The sequence below is a fragment of the Podarcis vaucheri genome (genome assembly GCF_965113315.1).
Source record: "Podarcis vaucheri genome assembly, chromosome: 1".
Taxonomy (NCBI): domain Eukaryota; kingdom Metazoa; phylum Chordata; class Lepidosauria; order Squamata; family Lacertidae; genus Podarcis; species Podarcis vaucheri.
The window spans coordinates 1,901,811-1,919,254 of NC_138759.1; the positions used below are offsets into that span (position 1 = coordinate 1,901,811).

Genomic DNA, 17,444 nt, shown 5'->3' on the forward strand with positions numbered 1-17,444 from the left:
GAGTCAAGCCCCAGACGTGCAGGAGCAGTGCAAATGTTCTGTTGTTGTTGCTGCTGCTGCAGCTTCAGCACTTGGGATCAAATGTCTGGCGGATGGGAACTGTCCATGCAAGACAGCCTCAATCTGTGCTTGGATAATCTTGTTTATTTATGTCTGTTTTCCCTCTTGGGAATACTTCCAACAGTGTTGAAAATGCATCTCCTTTTCACAGCGGAAACCCGCAGAAGAACTTCCGCTCAGGAGCACGGTTACAGTTGTGGAGAATTCTTGTGCCTCAAAAGGCAAGCGTCCTCTCCTCACTGTGGCCACCCAGATAAACCCAAAAGCACAATTTCAACACAAGAGCTCTCTCCCCTCCTGTGGCTTCCAGCAACTGGCATTCAGGAGACCATCACTGCCTCCAACTGTGAAGGCAGGGCAGAGCTATCCTGGCCTAGAAGCCATGAATTCATCCCCCACCATGAATCTGTCTAATTCCCCTTTAAAGCCATCCAAGCTTGTGGCCACAGCTACGTCTCATGGGAGTGAATTCCATAGTTTAACCATGCGTGGTAAAGTTCTTCCTTTCATATGTCCTGAATCGACCAATGCTCAGCTCTGTTGGTTGGCCCTAGATTGAGAAGGGGCAGGATGACTGCAAAGGTCTTGCCAGGCATCTGAGTTAGCAAGGATCGTTGGAGGCCCCATGGGAGCCTGAGTGCGGAGAAGGTGAGCAAGTTAGCTTGAAGCCTTGCTGTAGCCCCAGGCAGAAGCCCATTGGAGGTTGGAATAATGCTCCAGTCAGGTGGTCATACAGTTCAAGGCACACTTGAGCCATGCACATGAGTCTCCTGGCACACCTGCTGTCACCCCTGGGACTGTGGCAATGAGGGCAAGATCCCAGGAGTTGAGAGGAGAACTTCTAGGGAGCAGTTTTTAGCACAGAACATTGACAAGAAAGGCGCAGGTTCGTGGGGGAGGTTGTGGAAGCTGTGCTTGGAGGAGGGATGGTTCTGCGCAATTCTGTTTGCATGGTTTGCTTTTCAACCCACATCTGAAAAGCTAAGCTTGGTGTGCTGAGAGCTTCCACTAATACCCACGCACACGCACACACACACTCTGTTGCTAATCAGGTCCTGCACTACTTTGCCCTGGAGCATTAAAGGGTCATATGGGCATTTAAGAGGATAAAGCTGCACTCAGCAATCTGAAAGGCTTGCCAGCTTTCCCTGCTCGCTTCTCCAGCTTGTTACAGAAAACACATTGCCCCTAATGACAGCAGGGAAACTGATGTTCATTCCAAAATTATGCTGTGTTGGCTTTGCCCTTCCTTCCTTCCTTCCTTCCTTCCTTCCTTCCTTCCTTCCTTCCTTCCTAGTGCCTTATGTTCCCTTTGGAGGCTTATTCTTCATGCGCTCCAGCCATGGGGTTCTTTGGCATTGCAAGGAGTCACTTTACTGGAGCCCAAGAGTTGTCAGTATTGTAATTATGACTCCTGCACTCCCAAAGCCAGAGTTGCCATGTGACTCTACGGGTGGGATGTTTGTGAAATGAGCTGTATGGATTCTCCCTTTTATTGATGCCCTGCTCCCCCTGTGAGAGAGAGAGAGAGAGAGAGAGAGAGAGAGAACTGTTGTTCGTTTTTTTGCAGGCCAGAAGCCCATTTAATTGTTAGGCACCACATTTTCTGTCACCTTTCCAATTTGTGAATATTGTTAATCTGGCAGGATTCTATAATTCTTAATGAAAGCCGTTGCGCTAATGCAATCGTATTGGGAAAGGAGTGGTTTTGTCCCATGACCTATTTTGCTGAGCAGCTGGTTTCAAATCTCAAGTTTTGTTAGTTCCTTCAAATGGTTTTTTTGATGCTTTACTCTGCTAAGCAAAGAGTGAAGGTGTGAGAGTGTCTTTGCTTCCCACCTGCGGTTTAGAACCTGCCCGGGGTCAAGTGTCCTTTTCCATAGGGAAGGAGAGCATTTATGTAAGACCTTGTGAGCCTGAAATGAGGACACACACTATGATCCTAGCTGCCAGACTTGGGTACCCCTGGAGGAGAGTTGCTTTATGTAACTTATGTATCGGGTCATTTTTAATGTTATTTCTTTTTTTGTAGGCCAGATTTGCAGGTAAATGAACTAGCTGCATCGTTCTGTTTTGATTTAAATGACTCCATGATCCTGTGAACTTAGGGAAGGCTGCACCAATACACACAGGCATTGTTTTCCAGAACATAGTCAGTCCAGGATTTGGAAGCAGTGGAGGGAAACTGATGGAAAGTATTGTTAAAAGATAAAATAACCAAACATATAGAAGAACAAGCCTTCCTGAAACAGAACCAGCATGGCTTCTGCAACGCCAAGTCTTGCATTATGAACATATTTGAGTTCTTTGAGAGTATCAACAAGCATAGCATACTTAGGAATTTCAAAAGGCTTTTGACAAAGTACCTCACCAAAGACTCCTGCTGAGTAAGCTTAGCAGTCATGAAAGAGGTCCTCTTGTGGACTGAGGATTGAGAACCAGTGAGTAGGAATAAAGGGACAGATCTGTGGATGGAGAGATGTAGAACGTGGAGTCAGAGGCCGTATTGCTTCTGAATGCCAGTTGCTGGAGGTCACACAAAGCGAGAGGACTCTCGTGCTCAAATCTTGTTTGCTGGTTTCCCACAGGCATCTGGGGAGAAGGCATTGTGAGAACAGGAAGCTGGGCTAGGTGGGCTGCTGGCCTGATCCAGAAGCCTCTCTTGATTTTCTCCTTGAGCCCTCATGAGCAAATGTTGGTCTCCTGGTCCATTTCCCTTCTGCAAGACTGAAGCAGCGTCTCCACCCCCATCATTCTGCCCCATCATTCTGCCCGGATGCTGAGGTCCAGCGCCGAGGGCCTTCTGGCGGTTCCCTCATTGCGAGAAGCAAAGCTACAGGGAACCAGGCAGAGGGCCTTCTCGGTGGTGGCGCCCGCCCTGTGGAACGCCCTTCCAGCAGATGTCAAAAGCGATAAACAACTACCTGACATTCAGAAGACATCTTAAGGCAGCCCTGTTCAGGGAAGCTTTTAACGTGTGATATTTTATTATAGAATCATAGAATCATAGAGTTGGAAGAGACCACAAGGGCCATCGAGTCCAACCCCCTGCCAAGGTGGTTTTGTATTTTTGGTTTCTATGGAAGCCGCCCAGAGTGGCTGGGGAGGCCCAGCCAGATGGGCGGGGTATAAATAAATTAATATTATTATTATTATTATTATTATTATTATTATTATTATTATTATTAAGCAATGCCAGTCTAGTAAACACAGTTGATGGGAGGATAAGGAGTGCGATGAACTTTGAGTCAAGCAGATATCTGAAATAGTGTCTCTTCTTTTTTTCAACTAGGGAGAATGCCGCTATGAGCTGGATACCCGTCCTTATTTTCACTGGGAAGATGTTGAGGCATCGGAGGAGGCTCATCGGGGCAAGAGGTGTCGTGATGCTGCAGCTGCTCAGAAGGCGCCTTTCTCTAGAAAACCCCGGCCAGAGGCTCCAAAAGCAGCAACACATCGCTCATCTTCCTCCGTGGAGCTTGATGCAGAATGTGTATCTCTCTTTAAAGCAACGAGCTTCAGATCTGTGAACAGGCCTCAGGCACTGACGGTAGACTCTACAGCTCTACATGCTACAGAGGGACTCAGCCCTGCAGATGGTTTTCCAGTAAGCACTTTGCCATTGGTTGAAGGTGCTGGATGTAAAAAACTGTCAGATAAGGATGAGGAAAACATGGTGGAATCAGCCAGCATAAGCACTGCCCAGAGAAGCATTGCTGATCGTGAAAATGCAGCAGAAACAAAATTTCAGCCCATCTCAAAAGTGTGCGGCTCATGGAATGGACACAGTGCAGATTCGGGCTACGGCTGCTTTGCAGAAGAAAATTCTCCCCTTTCTTCCTTGTTTTATGCACCACCACCAGCAGCAGTGGCGGATTTCTTTGTGCTTCCTGGTGCAAGTGCCGAAGAGGATGCTTTTTGGGGAAAATGCATCCCAACAAATGCAGCAAGGCTTCTGTCACAGTCTCCCCCTTCTCTGAATGAATTATTTGATTCTGAAGAAGAGACAGAGGATGTAGCCCAGCAGTTAAGCTCAGTGCAAAAATGTGTTTCCGGTGTGTTTGCAGGCAAGCGTCCTTCAGGAGAAAAACTGACACCTTTCAAACCACCTTCCACGTCACCTCGAACCATGTCTGAACTCACCGATGCTCAGGAACAGTGTTCCTTGGATAACCCTTTGGAAAAAAGCTGCATTCCTGAAGCTTCCTTTGGCAAGATAAATGATTTTGATTGGGACGAAATATTTGAGTGTGACGATGAAGAGCAGATGGGCATTCAGGGGAGAACTCCACCAGTGGCAAATCATGATCCAGGAGCAAACCATTCAGGAAAGGAGGCGGCTTGCAGAAGTCATCAAGGATCCCAGAAGCTGGCTGAGAGGAATGCAAGCCCTACTGAAGTGCCTGGGTGTTTCTTTATAGGAGAGGATTTTGCAGAGAGTGGCCCTCATCCAGACACAAAAGGAGGGGAGCTTTCAGAGCCATCATTGCGGGCTACTCAAGCCAGTACCCTGAGCAAGGAAGAGGGGACTTCTGAAAGGCAGCCCTCAGGGGAGGAGCTTCATGAGGTCAGCCAAGGAAACCCCATGAAGTCATTGACAATCCCAAGAGATGGAGGTTTGGAAGCATCAGTTGATCCTGTCCGTGCAGGCAAAGAAGAAGGCCAGCGTCCTGGAGAGTTCTACAATGTTTCTCAGGAGTTGTTCTCTGTTAACTTTGATCTGGGTTTCCTGACTCAAGAATCGGAGGACGAGTGCTCAGAGCAAGTGGGCACCGTGAAAGATGGGGGGACTCATGTGGCAGTTAGCTCCTCTAGCGCTGAAGTCGCGCTCTCAAACAGCAACATGTCAAGGAAGTCTCCACTGACCTGGGGTAATGAATGCTTTAATGGAGCCAAGTTTTCTACACCTTTACACCTACGAAATCGGGACTCTTGTCTTGCGGCAGTTGAAAATGTTATTCCCTTGGTCTCTCCTTTGACACCAGCGAGAGGGAAACTGTGCCAGTCACCAAGTTCTGCGCACGCTGCATTTTCCACACCGACAGGTCGGCAGGTGAGCCATGCTGGCGTCCCCAGAAGAACCTTCACGAGTTCTTTCTCCGGGAATAGGCAGGAAAGCTCACAGGCGCCTGTTCCAAGGAGAGGGAATGCCAGTACAGTGAAAAGGGACTTGGCTAACTCCATTTTCAGCACGGAGGGGCTTGCACTGCGGGAAACCTCAAAGGTGGAAAACGGAAGCCTAAATGGCCCTAACGTGCTTCCCATTGAAGGTAAGATGTTTAAAAAATTAAAATAGCATAAGGCATGATGCAGAGAGGACATAGTCTGCCTACAGTCTTCAGAAGGTAGATGGGAACTGGATACTGAGAGCCTGCCTTTTAAGCAATGAAGGGATGTTCTCTCGCTCGGTTTATGGCAAGGCTAAGCATCAGGTTGCAGAAGGCAACATCCTAGAGTTGGAAAGGGCCTCATGGGGAATCAGCCCAACCCCCTGCCCCCCCCAGCTGATGCAGGAAACCCCCACCCCCTGGATCCCCAGTAGGTGAGGCCATCTTGCCTCTGCTTAAGAACCTCAAGTGGAAAGAGAGCCAGTCCGACATTCTCTCTTGAATGGTTTATGCTGTTGGGAATGTTTAAATCATTTTTCTTGCGATGCATTTAAAATATTATTTAGCCTTCCTCTCCACACAAGATGGTACTAAAGTAGGGTACAGTGGAATAAATTAAAAGCAACCCCCTCTCCCTCAGTTACAGATCACCAGTCAGATAAAAACAGGGAGAGATAAAACCATGGCAGAGTCAGTAGTGACAATAAACAGGACCAAAACGCTGCGGCGGCACTGATGCCCCTAAAGGCCTGCTGAAGTGGGTTCATTGATGCCCTGTCCTACTCGGCCCATCCTCAACGCCAGTGGAGATCCTGGCCCCCCTCTTGCCTCCTCATTGCCTCTTCTCCAATCTAAGCCTGCTTCCCTGCAGCCTCTCCTCCTAGTGAGGGGCCTCCCGGTCCCCCTCCATCTAGGTCACACTCCTTCATATGCAGTTTACTTTGTCAGTATCCTTTTTAAACGGTTAGAGGCAGCAGCTAGAACTCTGTTGGGAAGTGGAGACCGGTGGCTGTACCAACCTTTAAAGAAAGGGTTAAACTCTGGGAGGTTAGTGGCTAAAATAGCACACTTTTAGGTTCATTGAATAAGAGCGCAGGCAAGGCCACAGTTGTTTACTTGTTTTAAAAAAGGAAGATAACTTTATTAATTTGGGATAATATGTCTGAATAAACCTCAACTTTTCTGTTCCTCATCCAGTAAGCTTTTTTCCAATCAGATGTAAGCAATTTTGCAGTAAGAGTGGTATTATATAAGATGCAATGTGATTTAGACAGAGCGATACTGCAGTTTATTACAAAATCAATTTAAAAAATTGAAATGTAAATAAACTGGAGCTTGGAACTGGACACAGTAAGCCAGATGAGGCCTGGCCAAGGTAGAATAAAGCAGCACTATTGCATCTGGAGGCTCTGCTTCTGTGGATGCAATGCCTTTGCTCACTCCTGACCTGGCGGTTTCCCCACCGGAGGCTGTGTGCTTCTGAATGGCAGTTGCTGTGAAGCGTGGGAGGGGAGAGCACGGCTGTGCGCACAGGTGCCCCTCATGGACGCCCAGTTGGCCACCGTCAGAACAGGGTGCTTGCTCAGAGGAGCCCCAGGCTTCATCCAGCTGCAGGATCAGCATAAGTTTATACATCCTTAGCTTCCATCTTTTACCTTTTTACATTCTTAGCTTAAATGCAACAGTCCTACTCCTTCCTCATTCTGTGTAAAAGCATGTGGGGGATTGCTGGATTCCTATTAAAAACAAACCAGCACATCCTTGAGGAATAGGTGCAGGGAAGAGTTAGAAAATGGGGCAAAAGTGGCGGGGAGGGGAGAAATGGAGTCAGCTGGAGATACCTTGTTCCAGAGGTGCCTCTCTGGCTACCTGTAGGAGGAGCAACAGCTCTTGTACATGGGTTGACAACATGTCTAAGAACAGATAAGTGAAGTTGGTTTAGTGTTTTCCCCTTCTCTTTCCCCTCATCCCTATCACTCGGTAGCACTCTTAATTTCCAGCTGTTTTCCTCTGCTGGGAAATACTCTTAATTTCCAGCTGTTTTCCTCTGCTGGGAAATACTGTTTACGTTGCCCCAACTGGACCCTGGATGGATGGGGAGTCACAGGCAGACAATAGCAACCTCCCAAGCCAAAATTGCCTTATTTAAAGAAAAAAGGAAGAAAGCGTTTTCCTCTCGGATTTACGAATATATTGTATGGTGAAAAACACACACACACTTTCTTATTATTGTCACCTACATACTCCTTCGCAGTTGGGGCTGGCAGTGAAAGCGAAGAAGAAATTGTTTTTCTCAGACAAAATAAGAAGAAAGTGAACGTTTTCCCATCTCAAAACGTGAGTCAGCTCAGTTAAAATTAAAGGCCACCAAGCTCCAAACTCTCTGTGCGGTTTCTAAATGTGTTTTGACGTCTTCCTTCCTTCTCCCAAGATTGGTGATGACTGTGACTTGGAATCGCCAGTATGTGCTGTCAAGAAACGGAGACGTCCGCTCGTCACAGTGAGTAAATACCCCAGTCAGGGCAGGAAAAACACATAAAACACATTTTGCTCCGGTTGGCTTAAACATTCCTCTTTACTGTTAGGAAATGATTATTACCATTTTTTCTAAAATGGCTTTAACCTGCAAAAGGACAGGAGCTGATTAGTTTTGAGATATCTAGCAGAAGTAAAGTTGGGTTTTTTTTACAGTCAATTCATTTATGTGCTATGTTTCCCACAATGACACCTGTGCTCAAAGCAGTTCCTGTAAAATGTGGTAAAGTTTATTCTTCAGATGGAGAGATATTTGGGCAGCATTCTCAGTCGAACGCACTCAGAAAACCAGTAGGCTGCTGCCTTACCCTGAGTCGTCCTCTTGGCCACCTGCCCAAATGCTGCCCCTCCAGGGGTTCTCCACGAGAAACGGCAGAACAGGCCACCCCCTCCTCTCCTCCACTCTTCCTCCAGAATTCTTTAACCACTCCTTAAGTGTAATTTCACCATCAACATTAATCATAAGGAACATGAACCAGGCTGCCTATAGCACCCCAGCTTTGAAGCCAAAGGCTGCACGTTTTGGTTAAGCCAGACCCATAAAGTCCCTGCCAGGGTAGCATTGAGCAGCAGTTAAGGCCAGAGGAATCTGTCTCTGATGCCACTCTTGACCACTGCCTGTGCTCTGTTTCAGTCAGATTTGTCTAGCGACGCAAGCCCAAGTTGCTCTGAGAAGAGCTGGAGCAAGAAGCCAGGTGTGAAGAGGCGGAAAAGGGGAGACGCTGCTGCCAGGAAGGTGCGCATATGACACTCAGCGATGCTTCTTTGTTTCTGATGGGTGTGGGGTGCGGGGGAACTGTGCTTTTCGTTTCCCCCTCTGGAACCTTAAACAGGAAGGAAATACGGGGCAGCGTGCGTGAGGGGAACATGCTTGGAAACAGAGTCTCCCCTGTTAGGCCAAATTTCAGTTTTGGAGCAGGGCCATGCAGCTCAGCTGAGCAGGACGACACACACTTGGTGTGTCATTCAGCCCCTCCCATCCCCAGTTAAAGAAGAGGATCTGGTTTCAGGTAAGGAGGAGAGGCCTCTCTCTGCCTGAGAAGTCATTATAAAACTGGAAGCTGCCTTATACGGGCTTTGATCCATCTAGCTCAATATTGTCCACAGACTGGCAGCAGTGGCTCTCCGGGGTTTTAGGCTGGAGTCATTCCCAGGCCTACTTGGAGATGCTGTCAGGAAACTAATACCAAACCAAGGAATTCGGGGAGAGGTACTTTTGGCCTTGTGTTTTGTAGTTGAGGATAGACAGTTTCTGCACTTAGAGGCTTTGGCCCCCGGTAATGGGGAGCTTCTTCTTTCCATGTGAGGCTGTGGCCTCAGATCACTTGATCTGCATGGCTGGTGGGGCTTCGTGGGCTGGCTGCCAACATGGGATCGTGTCCTTGCCCGTGGCCAGTTCCTAAAAGAAGCCCAGTTCTGATCCGCCATGGGGTGGGGGTTGGCCAGTCCACGGCCACCTGGCATGGCTGGAGTCTGCGAAATGGGATGCTGCTGGGCAGGAACTCTCTTGCTTTTGCTTCGTGTAGAACGCAGCCAAATACTTCCTGGACCAAGAGGCGGAACTTTCTGAGGAAGGAGCCATGGAGGTTTCATCCGACGAGAGCGTCGGCTCGGAAAACGTGCAGAGTTCTTCCCTCATCGAGTTTTTAAATGATGAGACACAGATTATGCAAGATCTCAATGGTAAGTGAAGGAAAACCCTGCCCTTTTCCTATTAGCTGGCACTTCCTTGGCTCTAATAGTCCTTTCCCACTGGCACCAGTCCTCCCAGTAGCTTTCCTACAAGGCCGTGCTTGCAGCCAGCATGTCAGGCTTTGGAAATCAGTTAGCAGCAGTAAATCAGGACTGCATTGCTTAACCCTTCAGCCCATGCTGCAGTATCATCAACAAAGTGGAAAGGTGAGGCACAAACTGCAGGAGCGCTTGAATAGCCAGCACTTGGACAGAGGCCTGGAAACGGATAGAGAATGAATGGCATGTTGAGATGGATGCTTGGAGGCCACTGAACTGCTTCTGTGTGGTAGCAATTGCCACATGTTGGAACCTGTCCCCCAGCGCCATTGTGGGAAGGGTTTCTCTGCTACTAACAGGCCCCTGATTCGCGCGGAGTCTGTTTGTGTGGTGGGAATTGTAACGGGATCCGCAAAACAAGCTTCCCTGCACAACACATCTTTCCCCCACCCTACAGAGACTCTTTCCGCCTGCGAAGCCTGCCCAAACAGGTGCTGACTGCGGCTTCACTTCCTCTTCTGCCTGCCTGACGGCTGCTCTTTTTTCTCTCTGCTTAGAATCTGAGATGCATGCAGTCTACCTGAAATCTGTACGAAGCCCAGCCGTTGGCAACAGGTATAAGATGCAGAAAGGATGCAACTCGGTGGCTGTTTTCTCACAGGTAGGAAGGCAGACAGGGAGGGTTGTGTCCAAAGCACAAACTGGGGGTGGTCTTGATCCACAAATGCTGCTTGTTGGTTTCTCACAGCCTTATCGGAGCAAATGGTCGTTTTTCACGAGTGTCGTCTTAAAGGATTGTTTCAAGGTGGGCTGACTTCTTAGCAAGGCAGAACCTGCTGCCTCAATACAGTCGGGATTTGTTTAATACCACCCTTTGATAAAAATTCATGCGGTTCACATGAATCAAAATATTAAAACAATGTAAAATACAAATATCACAAATCAGAGCTATTGTACGGCACAAGAAAGAAAAGGCAGCATGATTGGGGGGGGGGGCGACAACCTAAGAGCAGGATTCCGATTCCACCTGAATGATCTGGGAAAAAGTCTGTGCCAGGCAGACTTCTCTGAGGAATGTGGTCCCTGGTTGGGATGCTGACCTTGAGAAGTCCCCCCTCCCTCATAGCCATGAGCAGAATGACCTCGGCCTTCCTTTCGGCACTGGGGAGTCAAGCAAGTTTGGCCTCAAAGGACAGTAATGCCACCATGAATTGGGCTCGGAAAAAGACTGGTAGCCGCCAGTGAAGGTCCTTTAACTGGGGGAAGTTGCTGTGAACAAATCTTGCCACTATTCAAAGTCTACTAGCTGCAGCTTCCAGGGCAGCTCCACATTGCCAAAAGGTCCCCAGAACATGGCTGCCCTTGGCCAGCCTGCCGCTCTCTCGGTGAAGCCACAGCTCATGGGCCAGCATTGGCTGGGAGAGGGAACTCCCCTTGTGCCACTGAGAACTCTTGGGAGTCCAGGGACAAGACTGGATCCTCCCTCCAAACCAAAGAAACAGATCCTTCAGGGGAGCACAAGCGCATCTAGAACACGTTGACCTTCTCCCTAAACCCAGGCTGCTTTCTAACACTTCTTCAGCCTTTGATGTGAGTCCGGGCAGCAGTTCAGGCAGAGATGTGAACAGTCCAGGAATTGGGGTGGGGGAGTGTTTTTGCAGTGTGCAGAGGCCTGGGGAAACCTGGCTCAGGTGTTAAAATGAAAGAGCTTGGTTCCTCAGCATATCGACGCCACTTTGCCCCAGGTTCTTACTGTATTTAACATATAAATTATAAAATGTACCACAAAACTTATCACTCATACAATCTTTTTGGACTTCCATCAGCACCTCTGATGATCCACCGTTTTAACCACTTCTTATGCATTTCTTAACTTCATATTGCCTTTACACCTCTTAACAAATCATCCTCTCCCTTGTCCATTTTTACAATAATAACTTCTAGCAACCCTATAAACGTCATCTGTTCTGGTTCTTGCTGTATTTTTCAATAGGAAGGGCGGGGTAGACGTGCCAAAATAAACTGGCTCATGCAAATTAAGGCATTTGCCTTCTGGATTTCTGCCATATTCCATTCATACCTGTAAACCAGAGAACAAAGTGACACATCAACGTCATTTTGTCATTAGAAACTGTGCCAGCCTCATGTGCTGAAAACTCCTCCAGACTTGACTGGAAAGGTCACCTGCATTTCATCTGCTGGAGCTGGCCAGGCCTGCAGTTACAGCCCACGTGAGGCTCAAGATGTTCTGTGGCCCTGCCTTGGGGATACGCAAATCATGGTGTGGGTTCTCCTCAGCGGTTTCATTTCCTTCCAGGTTCCAGAGCAGGATGAAAGCTATTTGGCAGACAGTTTCTGTGTGGAGGAGGTGGAGGACCCCCAAAGCTGCTCCAGTGAAGATGAGGAAGTTTGTGTTGACTTCAACCTGCTGCAAGAGAGCTTTGGGCAGGGGAGAAAGCAGTATTGCACCCGACGCAGGAGGAAGTTGAAAGAGGCTGCTCCCCCGCCGCTCAAGAAACGCTCCCGGATCCAGATTCTCAGCAGCTCTAGTGAAGATGAAGGTGGGGTCAGAAGGGAACCGCCTCCCGTCGCGAAAGCGGACCAGGGCTCACATGCGTCCTCATCACTGGCTTTAGACCACCGTCTGGACTGCAGAACATCTGCTCCAAAGGCTGAGATCCGTCCACCCCGAGAGAGCAGGACCCAAGGGCTCGTGGGACTGAAATCTTCCTTGTCAGAAGAACTGGACTTCCAGGCAACGTCAAAGGTATGGGCTGTGTTTAAGCTGTTCCTTCCTTTGCTGGTTTATCTGTGGCCAGGGTTAGAATAACAGACCAAAGCCCTGAAAGCGATCTGGTCAAAGCTCTCGCCCGGAGGCAAGATATCCCACAGCGCCAGGGATGCTTCTTCAGGCTTTCCTTGAGAACCTTCCGCAAAAGGTGCCACCCACCCCCTTGGTTGCCTCCTCCACTGTGAAAATGTAGTAATAAAATAATAATAATAATAAATTTTATTTATACCCCTCCCTCCTCAGCCAGGACCGGGCTCAGGGCGGCTAACACCAAGTATAAAAACAATTGATTAAAATACAACTTAACAACAAGATTAAAATACAACATTAAAATGCAGCCTCATTTCTGCGCACTTTTGGCTGGCAGCACCCCGGTTCCCCTTGGTCATGCTCAGAGGCCTTTTATAGCCTTTTTGCCTAACGGCCTTCAGACCAGAGATGTTGGGGGTTGCACAAATCACCTTCTGCATGTAAATTGAATAAATGTGCATGAGCTGTTTTTGCAATGGCATTTACGTTTTATCGTGCGCCTAGAGGACTACAGAGGACTTGAGGTCAATGAAAGATTGTGGGGAGGCACCACCTCCTCCTCCCCAGGTGTCCCCTGTTGGAATAATTTGCAGGTGACTCCTCTGTGTGTGTGTGTGTGCAATTGTTCTACTATGAGGCTAGAAGCATGTCTAAACAAAAGTGGGATTTAGGTTCTGTACCACTTGCCCACCTAGCCATTCGAAAGCACGTCAAAAAGTGCAAGTAGATAAATAGGTACCACTCCGGCGGAAAGGTAAACAGCGTTTCCGTGCGCTGCTCTGGTTCGCCAGAAGCGGCTTAGTCATGCTGGCCACATGTCTGCGGAAGCTGTCTGCGGACAAATGCCGGCTCCCTTGGCCTATAGATTGAGATGAGCGCTGCAACCCGAGTCGTCCACTACTGGACCTAACGGTCAGGGGTGCCTTTACCTTTACCACTTGTCAAATACTGCCATTTTCTATGCAATATTTGGACTGTCAGGCAAACTACCAGCCCTTACTTATATTTCCCTGTTGTTTTTCCTGGTGGTCTATTTTAGGGCCCTAAACAGGTCATTGATGCGCTGATAGTGCCTTAGTGGTCTCTTTATACTGAGCCATCCACACATCATTTCACTTTAGGAGCTTTTCTGTGATGCTTCCTCAGTGCCACCTGCAGGGACACTCATGCACTGCAGTGCAACAAAAGCCACACACACAGACACACAACCTGGAACTTTTGAGGTGCAGGATTTCTGCAGGACGTAACAAGGCGTGCCCTGGTTGGAAATGAAGCAGCATGACTGCCCCCCAAAACCTTCACAGGCGCAAGCAGTGTTGAAAGCGGGATTGTGTGTAACTGCCCCAATAGCTTCCTGAGAACAAATCATCATTAATGCTCGATGAAAAGGATGTCTGGAAGGGGCCCTCAGATGGTAGAATCATAGAAGTGTAGAGTCCAAGGGTCATTCAGTCCAACCCCTGCGATGCTGGAGTCACAGCTGAAGAATCCCTGACAAATAGTCAACATCCAACCTCTGCCTAAATGAATGTTCCACTCTCCACCTCCCTGTTTTTAGCTGCTAAGGGGAAAAGGCTGGGTATAAATAAATACATAATCGTAGTAGTAGTAGTATTAAACCTACCCCTTCCAAGAGAGTCTGGAAGCACTTTGGAGGCAGGGACTGTGGTCTTGTGTCACCTGGGAAGCCCTGCAAGGCTCTGGGGTGCACTGGTAACGCACTATGAAGGGTGATGATAACAAAAGCTCAGCCTTCGCTTTCTCCTGCTCTGGCAGCTTCGAGGATGATGAGTGATGATTTCTCTTGCAATGTTTTCAGCCAGAAAACTCTTTGGGGCACCTTGCGGCGCTCTGCCCCCGGAAGAACCCGCCACTGCCTCTCTGCGTTCTGGTTGACAGCCGTGAGATCTCCTCTGGGCCGGACGTCATTTCCACCCTGAAAGCTGTTCATGGGGTCAAGGTCCACGTTTGCTCACTGGGCAGCTGCGATTACGTTGTCAGCAGCCGGCTGGCCGTGGAGAGGAGATGCCAGGCGGAGCTGCTGAACGCGGCACACAGGAGCAGAGTGGTCCAGCGCGTGCAGCAGCTGAAGAGCAAGTTTGACAGGATCTGTGTGATCGTGGAGGAGAGAGTCAAAGCAGGTGGGTCTCCGGGCTTTGGCGGGTTTTCTCCTTGGGCATTAAACATTTCAGCTTCCAGCTCTGCTGGTTGTGCTGTTTAGCATTAAACAGAAAATGCAGCAGCTACAGCACTGCAAATACAGGTGAGCAGAGATGGCCATTTAGGAGGTAGAAATGTAACATGGTGCACATGGGACCTTTTGAGGAAGCTGGTCAACTGTGTTGTCCCACCAAGTGCTGAATACAATCTTATCCCAGCTGCTTCTGATCATGCACTGAAAGACGATAAGGTTCTTCATTCCACTTTGAAGAATGAAGAGGCAACTAGGAACTGCACCTTTTTCGGTAGTGCAGGAATGATCAGGAACTTGTATCTGCCTGCTTGGTTTCCACTCAACTCTCTTTCTGGGTGAAAGAGAAGAGAAAGACGGGTCCTGATTTTAAGGGTCTTCCTCTGCCACCCTGGGCTGTGAAATGCTGTAACAGCTGACAACTTGCAGCAGTTGAGAACACAACTGGCCCTTCTGCTAGAGACGGAATGGAGAGCCTCTGCTCACCCCCCAGGCTTTGCTGGACTTCCCACAGCCCCAGGTCAACATCAGGGGTGAGGTTGAGGGAGCCCAGGAACACCCAGAGCACCACAACTTCCCCACATCTCTGTGCTTAGCACCTTGAAGCTGATCTCTTGCCACTTGGGGCACCAGGGAATAAAAAGGCACTGATAGCGAGAAATCTGGAAGCCTCTCAGGTTGGCAGCACAGGAGGAATGCTGACACCAAACTCTTGTTCTGTAAACTTCCAGGAGAAGCACGGAGAGTGTTCCACAGAAGCCGGCACTACGACAGCCTCCTGTTGGCCTTCGTCCAGGCAGGAATCCGTGTGCTCTTCAGCTCCTGCCAAGAGGAGACGGCTGACTTGCTGAAGGAGCTGGCTTCGCTGGAGCAGCGGAAGAACGCGGCCATCCAAGTGCCCACGGAGGTGCAGGGGCACAGGCAAGATGCCCTCCGCTTCTACCTGAGCATTCCCTGCGTCAGCTACCCAGAGGCCCTGGCCTTGTGCCACTGCTTTGGCTCGGTGAAGGAGGCAGCCAACAGGTAGGGCTTGGGCAGGGCCTCTTCCTGTTTCCCAAACCTGAAAACCCGCACTAGAGTGGGCTGCATGCTCCCTCCTCAACTTGTGATGGCTGATATCTGTTCAGGGACTCTGATCTCAGCAGCCCCTGCCACATTCTTTGGTAGCAAATTCCTCAATGCAACTTGGTGTTGTGCGAAACCAAAGCCATCCACTGCGCTGTCCTGAGCAGGCTGCCAGTCACTTGGCTCTTCCTTCTCCCTTCAGGCACATTGGAAGAAGCCTCCTGCGGCCCAAACGCGCGCAGTGTTTCTCCTGTCTGTTGGTTTGCGATGGAGCTCAGCCTTCCTTCCTTTTTGCTCTTTTCCAGTTCCCTGGGCGAGATGGCAGCCCGCACCCGGATGAGCCAGCAGAAGGCAGAGAAGGTTTACCATTACATGCACTACGCCTTTGACGCTCAGATGCTGCCTGAGAAGATCACGTGACCAACTGCAAATCACAATGGTTTCGCCCTTTTTAAAAGACGCACTTTATTGTTACATCTCCTCGTTGTAAGATATGTAAATAAACTTCTGAACTCAGTGAGTTTCAGGCCACCATTTTCCTCTGGAGAAACCAGGCAACTGCAAATGCAGCCTTACCACAGGGGCTTATTCTGAAATGGGTAGAGTTTATGCATCTGTTGAAAAAAACACCCTTCTCCATCTCAAGAACAGGGTGTTGCTTGAGTTCTTCTTCCTACTTCCTTACAAAGCCAGAAGGGCTTTGCTCTCCCTTCCCTGGAGAAAGTTTTAAGAGTAAAGCTTTGTGCTTTCCACATAACAGCTAAAAATGAACTTTCTTAAACCAGCTCAGGGAGTGGGGAGCCTGAGACCATCCACTTGGGTGAGGCTGAGGGAAGTTGAAGTCCATCAACATGTGGAGGGCTGTGTGTTCATCACTGATCAAACTAGACACTTGTAGGGATTTGGGGGGAGGGCTGGAAAAAAGGGGTTACAAGAATTCGCTAGGTGTATGGACTGTCCAGTGTCTGCCTTTGTCAGAAATCTATCCTATGCAAAAAAAGTGGTCTCTTCTTTGCTCGATCGTGGTATACGGCAGGTGGGGAAAACCTTTGCCCTCTGCTACCTGGTGAATTACATCAGCCGTAGAGCTAGGGATTCTGGGAGCTGTAATTCAGCACCATCTGGAGGGCTCAAAGGTTCCCCACGTGTGGTATAAGGGGCAGGGGCTTCAGCAATTCTGTTCGGTGCTGACAGGCAGGTGGAAAGCAGGTAAGGACTAGGACTAACTGAACATGAGGCTCCTGTAGGGGAATAGTGGAATAAGAAAAGGAATTGTGAACAAGGCGATTAGGAGCATGCAAGTTGTTGCCTCAAAGAAAAAGGAACAAAAGTTGGGATTATGCATGCATAAATAGTCAAATTTTACACAGGTTGTAAAAACTTTTCTCCATAGTTCAGCCTTCTGATTTGTGTAACTCGGGTGATGATTTGCTGCCATCTTGTGGCATCCTATACTTTGGTGCTTTTGAAAAATTTGCCTGGGCCTTGCTTGTGGCAAGCTTAGGAGAAATCTTGTCTAAGCGTGGAGGTGGAATCACTGAAAGCTGACTATTGACACCAACAGTAAAAGTTTGTTTCCAATAATAATAATAATAATAATAATAATAATAATAATAATAATAATTTTATTATTAACACCCCGCCCATCTGGCTGGGTTTCCCCAGCCACTCTGGGTGGCTTCCAACTGAATATTAAAAAGCCTGCAGATAGAAAGAATCTGGTCCAGAAATAAAGGTAAAGGACCCCTGGACAGTTAAGTCCAGTCAAAGGCGACTATGGGATTGCGGCACTCATCTCGCTTTCAGAGAGCCAGCATTTGTCCACAGACAGCTTTCCAGGTCATGTGGCCAGCAGGACTAAACCACTTCTGGTGCAACGGAACACCGTGACGGAAACTAGAGCGCACGAAAACGCCGTTTACCTTCCTGCTGC

General features: G+C 48.7%; 1 protein-coding gene across 1 annotated transcript in view; it reads left to right on the forward strand.

Moving 5' to 3' along the window:
* Positions 1–17,108, forward strand: part of FANCM (FA complementation group M) — a 76,832-nt gene extending 59,724 nt beyond the window's left edge. The window contains exons 14-23 of the mRNA XM_082229624.1: positions 3,353–5,330; positions 7,423–7,505; positions 7,600–7,668; positions 8,338–8,439; positions 9,230–9,386; positions 9,992–10,095; positions 11,752–12,201; positions 14,075–14,396; positions 15,178–15,469; positions 15,817–17,108. Of these exons, the coding sequence (XP_082085750.1) occupies positions 3,353–5,330; positions 7,423–7,505; positions 7,600–7,668; positions 8,338–8,439; positions 9,230–9,386; positions 9,992–10,095; positions 11,752–12,201; positions 14,075–14,396; positions 15,178–15,469; positions 15,817–15,931 (3,672 nt within the window). The 3' untranslated portion in view covers positions 15,932–17,108. The remainder of the gene's footprint in view (positions 1–3,352; positions 5,331–7,422; positions 7,506–7,599; positions 7,669–8,337; positions 8,440–9,229; positions 9,387–9,991; positions 10,096–11,751; positions 12,202–14,074; positions 14,397–15,177; positions 15,470–15,816) is intronic.
* Positions 17,109–17,444: the final 336 nt, after the last annotated feature.